Source organism: Benincasa hispida, chromosome 11 (genome assembly GCF_027475165.1).
Source record: "Benincasa hispida cultivar pf3 chromosome 11, pf3_genome.v1.1, whole genome shotgun sequence".
Lineage (NCBI taxonomy): Eukaryota > Viridiplantae > Streptophyta > Magnoliopsida > Cucurbitales > Cucurbitaceae > Benincasa > Benincasa hispida.
In genome coordinates this window covers 61325516-61337336 of record NC_143488.1, presented here as the reverse complement: position 1 = coordinate 61337336, position 11821 = coordinate 61325516, and the positions used below count along the sequence as shown (strand labels likewise).

At 37.3% G+C, this 11821-nt stretch overlaps 1 protein-coding gene across 1 annotated transcript; it reads right to left on the bottom strand.

The window, feature by feature from the left end:
- Positions 1-10197: 10197 nt before the first annotated feature.
- Positions 10198-10898, bottom strand: LOC120090759 (uncharacterized). Its single transcript, XM_039048468.1, has 2 exons — positions 10655-10898; positions 10198-10583 (listed from the first exon to the last, which is right to left on the bottom strand). The coding sequence occupies exons 1-2, from the start codon at positions 10896-10898 to the stop codon at positions 10198-10200; spliced, it is 630 nt and encodes a 209-aa protein (XP_038904396.1).
- Positions 10899-11821: the final 923 nt, after the last annotated feature.

Here is an 11821-nt window from a genome sequence, read left to right as displayed (position 1 = left end):
AACTAAATTCGGATTCGACCGTCATCAGCTTTCCATCCCATCATGATTTATTATGTTGTCACCTTGATGCGCTGTCTTTATGCGACCACCTTCTTGAGCAACTTCTCGCGATCGCATGACTTTGCGATCACAATCTTTCAATGCGCGCGAATACCTAATTCCTTGGATCACAATTTTACTTACGCCAACGCATTTTTCCTGCACAAAATAAGTAAATTAGCTGCTTTTATGCAATAGGCGCACGCGATCACAATTTTCTCAGTTTTAACACTTTTGAACATGATATTGTATATTTTTACCATCGCATTTCCTCATTATTTTACTTATTTGCGCTGTAATAATGTCCGTTTCTACCCGCTATCACTAAGCATCAAGAGTAATTTGTGCGAAAATGATAAAAAAAAAAAAACGGGGCAAAACTCTAATTTTATGCAATTACGGGTTGGCTATGGAATTAGGAAGAAACCAAGGACCCTAGTTCAAGAAAAAAGGCAAATTTGGAAGCCAATTCGGAGGAGCCAACATTGGAAGAACGTCGCAACGCTACTCCCTAACACTGTAGACCCGAGAGCAAGTTGGTGCAAGGCAGTGTTACAATGTTAGGACTTTAACGCATGGCTGGCATGACGCTAGCATTGCAACGCTGCGAGTATCTATAAATATCAGTGTGCACCGCCAGGTTTAAAGAGAGAAAAAAAAAGCCAACTTGATAGATTCTAGTTCATACAAGAGCTGAAATGGAGCAATTTTGATCATTTTTGGTTGAAAACTTGAGATTTTGATTGAGAGTTGATTTAAGAGTGTTTCTAGATTGATCGTGACAGGAAGAAGATCGTGATTGTGCAATTGTTGTTAAAGAACAATCCGGTATTCATGGCGAGAGTCAAGAAGATCGTGATTGGGATTTGAGCCTATTGAGGGGAGTTTTTGTTTTTTATAAAGTTGTTGCAAAATCTTGTGTATGCGAAGAAATCAACTGGCTGAACTTATTCCTTGTGATCTAGAACTTGAACGGACTTTGAGAAGAGTAAGAAGAAACATGAGAGTTAAGCTCAACGTCGTGGGAGACCAGGGAGGAGCTATTAGAACTATCAGAGATTATTTCCAACTAGTTGTTCCTACAACCTAGGGGCATTGTTGAGGCCCCAATTAATTCCAATAATTTTGAGCTAAAACCTGGTTTAATTTAGATGATATGAGATCTTGCATTCAGAGGAACTCCACATAAGCATATCCGCTCTTGTTTGGAAATTAGTGGGATGGTAAAATTAAATGGAGTCTTCTTCTTATGCCATTAGATTGAGATTATTTCCTTTTTCTATGTAGGACAAGGCGAAAGATTGGCTGGTGCCACTTGCAATGGGAAGCATAATAACATGGGATGAGTTATCCCAAGCCTTTCTGAATAAATTCTTCCCTTCTGCGAAAGCGAGCAGATTGAGAACAGAAATTGGTACCTTCAGACAGAAAGAGGACAAACAGTTATTTGGGGCATGGGAGCGCTATAAGGAGCTATTGCGAAAGTGTCCCTAGCATGGATACGCTGACTGGTTACAAATCCAGTTGTTCTACAATTGGTTAACTAGTACAACGAAATCCATCTTGGATGCTACTACAGGTGGCTCAATTTTTGCAAAAAATGTTGATGTTGCTCAGGCATTATTAGAGGACATGGCTACCATGAGCTATAATTGGCCCTCAAAACGATCTTCGTCTAGAGTGGCTGGAGTTTATGAACTCGATGAGGTAAATGCTTTAAAGGCGCAGATGACTACTTTGACTAATGCCAGTAATCTTCTGTCCACAAGTACTCAACCATCGATTGCATCGATGGCAGCTTGTAATGCACTCACATCATGAGAGGTACCTAACCCTGAGCAGGCAAATTATGTGTGCCGAGCGAATCAACTTTAAGAAGCCCATCAAAATTCTTATCAGATGAACCAACCCACTCATTATCACCCAGGTTTGCGCAATCATTAGAATGTTTCATATGCTAACAATAAGAATGTTTTATAGGCACCTCCAGGTTTTTCTGAAGAAAAAAAAAACATATGTAGAGGCTTTGCTTGAGGATTTCATAAAGGAGTCAAGGAGTAGAATCAATTTCTTGGAGAGCACAGTAATACATCATGGGAAAGCTATCCAGAACCTTGAGGTTCAGGTTAGCCAGATCGCTGTTACATTGAATACAATGAACAAAGGAGCTTTTCCTAGCTGTATGGAGAAAAACCTAAGGGAAGAGTGCAAATCAATAACATTGAAAAGTGGGAAAATATTGTGCATCCTGTGATAGACCAGACAGAAGAATAGGTGGTATTGAGTCCTCCAGCTGGTAATGTGAATCAAGGGAAAAGGGTGATTTTCGTGTATCATCCAAATCATAGAGTAATTCTGAACCTTCACTTGTTGCATTAAATAAAATCCCCTATCCCCAGCACTTTCAGAAAAAGAAATTGAATGATCAATTTGTTAAATTTTTAGATATTTTTAAAAAGCTTCACAAATATTCCTTTTACATATGCATTGGAACAAATGCCAAACTATGTGAAGTTCATGAAGGAAATGTTGTCTTCAAAGAGGAAGTTCGAAAAGTATGAGACGGTGAGCTTAAATGAGGAATGCAGTGCTATATTGCAAAAAAATCTACTGCAAAAATTGAAGAATCCTGGGAGTTTTACGGTTCCCTGCACTATAGGGAGTCTGACGGTAAATAAGGCCTTATGTGATTTAGGAGCCTCAATTAATCTGATGCCTTTACCTTTGTACAAGAAACTGGACATAGGAGAGGTACAGCCAACGATGATCTCATTGCAGTTGGCAGATTGTTTCCTCACTTACCCTCGTGGTGTAGTAGTGGATGTTCTGGTAAAAGTCGGTGATTTCATCTTCCCAGCAGATTTTGTGGTCCTAGACATGGAAAAAGATGTTGAAATTCCCATAATCCTTGAACAACCATTCCTAGCCATAAGCAGAGCTTTGATTGATGTTTATGATGACAAGCTTACACTTCAAGTGAATGATGAAGAGGTAAAATCCAACATCTTTCGTTCTTAAAAAACCAATGAGCTTGTAAGTTTATGCCAAGAGATCAAAGAAGTAGATGGTAAACATTCTAAACAATCTCTTATTAATGGAAAGGGCAAGGAAAAGGTAAGTTGTTCTGAACAATCTCCAAATGAAGGTACAATAAATTTTCTCAATTATATTCGTAAGGGAGATATTAAACTAGTGGATGAAGGGAGAGAAGATTATGCTTTTTTTGATAACTGTTCTTTGACTAAATTTTTATGTGAATGCTGGTGCGGGAGAAAAATATATATTTCAGGTGTTGTTGTGCATGGAATGATGAAGCCACCTTGAAAGTTATCTGAATTAGAGATATGGTCTAGCTAAAGACATCAAACTAAGCGTTTCTTGGGAGGCAACCCAAATTTCTTATTTTAATTCGGCTTTATGTTATTTTTTTATTTGATTGGTTTGATTTTTTTTTAAAAGAGAGAGAGCCACCTTTGTTTTGATCCTCGGGTTGGAGATGATGCTCAAGTGTTTTCAAGCACCAATTCGCCATCTAGATTCGTGAATCCCTACTCATTACCCAGGCTTGTATCACTCATCTGTTGTGTGATTGTTTTAGATTTTATACATTGGGGACAATGCACCTTTTTAAGTTTGGGGTGGGAGGCGTACTTTATGCTTGAATCTTGTGCTTTTATGCATGTTGTTTGAGTTGATTGTTTTATGCATATTATTGTTGATTTTGAGAAAAAATTGAAAAATTTTGAAATTTTGAAAAAAAAAATTGATTTTGGTTAGGAAGAATGTTGAGACTGATTGAATCATGTTCTTTGGTTGTTTTCTTTTACTATGATGGTTGATGAGTCACTCATGATGTATGCCACGCTTTGAAGTAGGAATTGGATAACATAGTCCTATCTTGAGTGTTCTTTGTTCTGAATCCCTCTTTGTATCCTCTGTTATCTTGAGCACGATCCACTTTAATTTAGAACCTCTAACTGAACAAAGCATTGATTTAAATCAATTTGGTTGTCATCTCGAAAGGCCCCACTAGTTAGAGAGTGTCTTACATGATGGTTTGTAGTGTTAGACCAAGTGGAAATAAACGAATACTGTTATTGCCATTGCAAAAAAAAAAAAAAAAAAAAAAAACAAATAAATAAAAAGAAGAGTACACTCATGTGCTTAAAAGAAATGCTTTTTTCTTATTGTAAACTTGTAATGTGTATGCATGGATGGGGGTAAAAAGAGTTGTCTTTGTTGCGATCAGCTAGGACACCTGGGAATTGACTAGATATGGTTCCCTACAGTGGATGTGTGAAAGCTAGTTCCCCTAGGTAAAATGCTGCAAGTGTAGGGCCTTTTTGTTGTTAAAAAAAAACAGAAATAGAAATAAGTCAATTTAATTAAATCTTAAGTCGGTTTTTTAGCTTTGACTTAAAGAAAGAGTCACACACACACAAAGGATACAAAGTTTCGGCTTTAGAAACTCTCAACAATTAGGATGTGTCTAAATTTTTCTGTGGATGAGTGTTGTATATGTTGAAAAGCTGATGAAATCGGAATAAGAGATTGCATGCCTTGAACCTTTTCATTTAAGTATTCATTACTTCTCCTACTTTGTGTTTCTTTCTTTTCTTTGCTCGAGACTAGCAAAGTTTGAAGTTTGGGGTGGTGAAAAGCATCTAAAAAGTGCTTCTATCACCTTCAAATTTAGAACTAATATTGCTAGTTTTGTTTAGTTTGATGTGGTTTATTGAGTAATTTCGAGAATCTAAGCATCAGGAGAAATTTGTGTGAAAATGATAAAAAAAAAAAAAAAAAACCTAGGACAAAACTCTAATTTTGCACAATTACGAATTGGCTGTGGAATTAGGAAGAACCAAGGACCCAAGATCAAGAAAAGAGGCAAATGTGGAAGGCAATTCGGGGGAGCCAGCGTTGGAAGAACGTTGCAATGCCGCACCCTAATGTTGTAAACCCGAGAGCAAGTTAGAACAAGGTAGCGTTGCAACGCTACTTGTAGCGTTGTTTCGCTACGACTTTAATGCACGGCTGGTATGATTCCAGCATTGCAACTCTGCGAGCATCTTATAAATATCAGTGTGCACCGCTAGGTCTGAAGAGAGAAAAAAAGAGAGAGCCGACTTGATAGATTCTAGTCCGTACAAGAGCCAAAACAGAGCAATTCTGATCGTTTTTGTTGAAGACTCAAAATTTTGATTGGGAGTTGTTCTGAGAGCATTTCTGGATTGATCATGACAGGAAGAAGATTATGATTGTGCAAATGTTGTTGAGAACAATACGATATTCATGGCAAGAGTCAAGAAGATCATGATTGGGATTCGAGCCTATTGAGGGGAGATCTTTTTTCTTTGTTAATTTATTTTTCGTCATAATGATTGTTTGTTTATTGAATGTTGTTATCGGAATCATGCATGGCTAAATCCTTTTATTCTAGGGTGTTTTTGGATTTTAGGGATGTTATCTTGAATATTGAATTTACAATTGATGGATTTAGCATAGATTTCTAAATTATTTGTGCTTAATGCTTTTGATTAACTGGCCACTAATTGAATGAACTTAAGTTAATTTGATATCTCGAGAGAGAATTTAATTCGCTGGACCCAATAATTTAGATTGTTATTTGAAATTGCATGAGAGTGAATTTAAAATAATAAGAGGTGCAATTGAAGGGTCTAAATGTTGTAACTATTCAAGCAATAGAAGATATTCGGGTCGATGGATAGTTATTAGAATGGTTTAAGCTCAAGAGAGGATTTCTTGATTTTAGAACTTCTAGTCTCAATCTATCAATTTCAATCAATTGCATTTCATATTTATTGTATTACCTAATTGAAACAACACCTTGGAATTTTTTTGCTCTAAGTTTTTCTTGTTGTGACTGAAGTTTTTTTTGTTATACGTAGTTGTAGATAAAAATCATCTTTTGGTTTCCTGGATAAAATTGATAAAGAATTGTGATAGCTAAGTTAGAAAAATTTTGCTCACGCCGGTTCTTGAGGACAATACCCTATTTGGGGTTTATTACTTTGATTGCGTGCGCTTGCACATACTGTTAAATGCGTTATGTGATCTTGGAGCAAATATTAACTTGATGCCCCTCTCAATCTTCAAGAAACTTGGAATTGGCAAAGCTCAACCTACTTCTATAATGCTTTAACTTGCTAATCGGTCTATCATGTACCCTTAAGGAAAGGTTGAAGATGTCTTCATAAGGGTTGACAAATTCATATTTTCGACGGACTTCAATATCTTAGACAATGAGGCTGATCGGGATGTTCCAATCATCCTCGGACGCCCATTCCTTGCTATTGAAAAAGTTTTGATAGATGTGCACAAAGGAGAAATGACCATGCATGTGGACAACCAGGAAGTCAAATTCAATGTATTGAACGCATTAAGATTCCCAGATGATGCAGAGCAATGTCCACCTATTGACTTAACTGTGATAGAATAAATTAATATGTAGTAGAAGAAATCAGAATCAATAAGCCCTCTAATTACACTTAATTTGAGTTTAAAAGCATGCAATACAACAATTTCCAAAAAGGGGTTTCAAGAGCATATTATCTTTTATGAAAATCCTTCAAATTCTTGCTGAATCCCACGAACTTGTCCTTTAATCAATTAGTAGATCACCAAGAGGATCTTCTCTACTATCCTCAAACTTAGATTGTGTGGTGGAAATACTGAATTGAGGGCAATTAGGTGAAGAAACAAGGAGGATTTGAGAGAGAAAGGAAAGTTTCTGGTTTTCAACTTGCATGAATCCTCAAATCTGAAGAATTGAACCTTTTTATTTGTTCAATTCATGCCGGCACTTGAAAATAATGTTGATTGACATTATTAATAACATTAACTCACATGGCTGGGTGTTTAATTTGTGGAAAACCAGTTATGCAAACACAAAAAATTGGAAAGTTCCACTAAAGTGGAGTTTCCAATTTCATTTTTCAAAATTTAATTTTAGTTTTCAGAAAAATCAAAATTAAATTTTCAAATCTGAATTTGAAAAATGAAAAAATTCTAAATTTAAATAATTAATTAAATAAATTTAATTAATTAATTAATAATAATTTAATATAAAATATTAATTTAATCAAACACCTAATTGATACATGAATCTTATTTTAGGGACCTTATGGACCTATAGATCATGAGCTCCAATGATTTGAAATTAATTGGCTAAACTCTTTAAACCGAATTAATCAATATTCGTTAACTATCGAAACACACCATTATAGCTTGATAGTTGTACTCTCCTCATCGTAGATATATTTCTGTCCACTTTAACCATAATCAGTATTTACAACTAGATCAAAATTACACTTTTACCCCTGTAAATACATCTTGCTCCTTAAGCTCCCATTAATCCTCTACTGAACAATTGGTTTATAGTCTAACTAATAAACCATCACCCTCTCGATCATTAGAGAGTGGGGTCCCATTGTTCAAGACCAGGAATTAGTACTTAAGAGAACAACCTATCTGTTAACACTAAATTGGGTAGGAGTGAATTCCATCTCATTGGATTATGTCCCCAGCTATTTATCCGATCGTATCCCCAAAATAGGAGGCTTATTAAGTAGTGCTATTGGGCTACTCTCACCTATGCAAATTAAAGAATAATCTCGAATAAATAGGAGTTCATAGTTAGCTCAGGATTAAGACTGTGTTACCCTAAGTCATCGAATTTGAAAAAGTTAGTTTTAAGAGTAAACGGTTGTTATAAAGAAAAGTGACTATTTCGAGGTCCGGTATTTATGCAAACTCATTGCATAGGATGCCCTTACTCACATGTCTCCATATGAATGATTTTGGGATTATATCATTTGTATCAGTATAGAAAGTGAGCCGCATCCAATAGTGTCACTTATAGACCATTTTGGCTATATACTAAAACTTAATCCACTTTTATGTCCCCACATAAAGTTAAAGTCTTCATATTATAGCCATGGATTCGTTTAAAGGATTTTTATAATATAATGCAATATCAATAGCAATTTATTGAATGAAATACTTAATAATACTATTATTGATAAATAGAATATGTTTTCAACATTTACGAACTGCGAATTTTAGGACATTTTCAACAAATTGAACTGCCTGAAGAATAAGAAATGGACCAAGTTTGTGAGGTCCATGTGTTGGGTGAAACTATGAGAAGATTTGAGCTGCTAAATCTGGATGAGCGGAAGACAAAATCGGTGCGTCCTTCCTGGTTGAACCACTAACGCTCGAATTAAAAACTCTCATTGGCCATTTAAAATACGCTTTACTTGGACCTGATAATACTTTACCTGTTATTATTTCAACTAATCTTACTCAACCTAATGACTTTATCTTTTGCAGATATTAAATAAACATACGCGTACAATTGGCTAGACGATGGTTGACATTCGAGGCATCAACCCTTCATATTGTATGCACAAGATTTGATTGGAAGAATGGAAGACTAGATCAATTGAGCCTCAATGCAGGCTAAATCCTATTATGAAAGAAGTGGTAAAAAAAAGAAATTATAAAGTGTCAACACATCTAGGAAAATGTGTCAACGCATCTAGGAATGACTGGGCATAAAAGCTTGATGAAGCCCTTTGGGCATATAGAACTGCTTACAAGACATCCATAGGTATGTCATCTTACTCTTTGGTATTTGGAAAGGTCTGTCGTTTACTTTTAGAATTGGAGCACAGGGTGTTTTGGGCAGTAAATAAGCTAAACTTGAACTTGGAAGTCACGAGAGAAAACCGTAAGTTGCAACTCAATAAACTCGATGAGCAGCAGCTCAACGCTTATGAGAACGCAAAAATCTACAAAGAGAAGACCAAGCGTTGGCATGACCAATGCCTCAGTAAGAAAGATTTCTTTATTGTCAAAAAGTTCTACTATTTAACTTGCGTTTGCGATTGTTTCCAGGAAACCTAAAATCCAGATGGTTAGGACCATTCATCATTAAGGTAAACTTTCTTCATGGAGCTATGGAACTTGTGTGAGAGGATGGTATATACGCATTCAAAGTAAATGGGTAGTGGGTAAAGCGCTACTTTGAAGGAAACTTGGAACACCAAAAATCACCCGTTGAGCTACGTGAGGCTATTTGAGGCTCGTGTTGAGGCGCCCCTATGTTTGAATCAAGACATGCACTCTAAGCACGCTTCTTCTTTGCTGCTTTACTACTTTACTGTTTTGTCTTTCTTATATCATGCGTTTGTTTTGATCTTTCCTTTGGTTCTTGTTTTTCTTTTCTTTTCATGTAGCTGATTACTTATTCTGCATGGTTTTTTTAATGATAGATAAAACCAACTTAGTGAGAATTCAAACTTTAGGAAAAACTGTTTAGTTAATGGCGTTAGAGCTAGGCCAACACATGCCCATGTGTTGGAAGATGAAGGGACATTCTCTGAAGGGATGAACCAATCAAGTGTTTGGGTGGCCCGAGAAGCGTCTCTTCCCATTCACATTAAATGAGCAGCCAGAACGTCACCCTCAGCTGACACATGTCAGCTTTGTCCTTCTTCTCTCTCTCTTCTATGTGGAGCTATAAAAGATGACAAACCTTTTCCTTCTTCTCTCTTCTTCTTCCTTGAACCCTTAGCCTTCCCGCCAAAAGTTCATTCAAGCTCTTCGCTGTTTGTTCGAAGTCTTTCTATGCAAATCACAATATCAGACGCCTCAGATAGCCAAAACATGTATTTCTACAAGTTATCAGACGCGTTAGTGAAATTGAAAATTCTTTTGAACTTTGGATGAAACTAGATAATCTCTTTTCTATGCATGCATGGAACTCAAAATGACATTCAATTATGGTGAAATAAATGCTAATTAAATAAGGTAAGTTCAAAGGACTTTCATTAAATTCAAATACTAAAATAATAGTAGGGTACCCATAAATCATAAAGGATAATAAATAAGTCTGAAAAGCAATTTTTAAAAGTAAGTTTTAAACATTAATTCAGGTCCTAACAATTTCCTCTCTCCTACCCCGTCCCAACACACAGGGGACCTGCAACTCTTCCCATATAAGGTCTCAAAGAGTGACATCCCAATAGTGGACTGGTAGCTATTATTATAAGCAAACTCCATTAAGTGCAAGTGACCATCCCAGCTTCCTGAAAACTCTATGGCACAGGCACGCAACATGTCTTCCAATATCTAATTCAATCTCTCTATCTGCCCATCAGTCTGAGGGTGGAAAGCTGTAATGAACTCTAACCGGGTCCCCAAAGCTTCCTGGAGAATTTTCCAGAAGTTAGACGTGAAACGGGGGTCTCTGTCCGGCATGATGGACACGAGCACTCCATGCAATCTCACCACCTCCTTCATGTATATCTGTGCCCACTTATTCAATAAAAAGGTGGACTTCCCAGGTATGAAATATGCTAACTTCGTAAGTTTGTATACCACAATCCATATCACAGTGAAACCTTTGAGATCCGAGGCAACCCCACAATAAAGTCCATAGACACATGTTCCTACTTCCATTCTGGTACACTCAATGGCTGTAACAAGCCTGCTGGATTCTACCTCGGGGCTTTCACCTGTTGGCACACCAAGCACTTACTGATGAACTCTGCAACCTCTCTTTTCATATCATTCCACCAGTAGTAACATGTCAGGTCCCGATACATCTTGGTGTTGCTGGGGTGAATCGAAAATAAGGAACTATAAGCCTTTGACAACAACTCATCTTTAATATCACTAACTGCTGGCACGCACAAACGCCTTTGGTAAAAGAGGCCACCTTCCGCCGAAACTGAGAATTCTCCATCTTGGCCTGACTCCACCCTATGAACTCTCTCTTCCAGATAAGGGTTGTCTCGCTGCGCATCAACAATCTTCTGCCTTAGACTCATTCGCACCGACAATTGTGCTAACTATGCCATGACCTTTCCCACAGCCACTGCAATCTCTGCCCTCTCCAGTTCCCTGCACAAGTGAGTCTGTCTGGTAATGAAGGCTGCTGAATGGGCCACCTTTCTGCTTAGAGCATCTGCCACTACATTTGCTTTTCCCGGGTGGTACAAACTTTCACAGTCATAATCCTTCACCAGCTCCAACCACTTTCTTTGGCTCATGTTTAACTCTTTCTGAGTGAAAAAGTACTTCAAACTCTTGTGGTCGATGAAGATCTGTATCTTCTCTCCATATAAGTAATGTTTCCAGATCTTGAGAGCAAAAACCACTACTACTAACTCCAAGTCATGCGTGGGATAATTCTGTTCATGCTTCTTTAGTTGACGTGAAGCATAAGCAACTACTGTGCCCTACTGCATCAATACACATCCCAACCCCTTCTTGGACGCCTCACTGTAAATGAAAAAACCACCTGATCCATCCGGTACTGTAAGAACTAGGGTTGAAACCAGCCTCTACTTGAGGTCCTGGAAACTGTTTTCCCAAACCTCATTCCAAACAAATGCTGCTCCCTTCTGGGTCAACTAAGTCAATGGGATGGCTATGCAAGAGAAGTCCTTTATAAATCGTCTATAGTAGCCTACTAACCCCAAGAAACTGCGCACCTCACTGATTGTGGTTGGACGAGCCTAACTCGCAACTACCTCAACCTTTGCAAGATCCACAGAGACACCTTCCTTCGATACTACATGCCCTAGGAAGGACACCTACTTCAACCAAAATTCACATTTAGAAAAATTAGCATACAGCCTTTTGGCCCTCAACGTCTCCAAAAATTTCTGCAAATGCTTCTCATGCTCAGCCTCTATCTTGGAATAAACCAAGATGTCATCAATAAAAACAATCACAAATGTGTCGAGGA

What these genes read in the sequence shown, in the direction of transcription:
- LOC120090759 (XM_039048468.1), bottom strand. Translation starts at nt 10,898, where the DNA reads ATGAGTCTAAGGCAGAAGATTGTTGATGCGCAGCGAGACAACCCTTAT. An exon ending in GATGTATCGGGACCTGACAT is followed by an intron (nt 10,584 to 10,654) that starts GTTACTACTGGT and finishes GTGTGCCAACAG; the next exon opens with GTGAAAGCCCCGAGGTAGAA.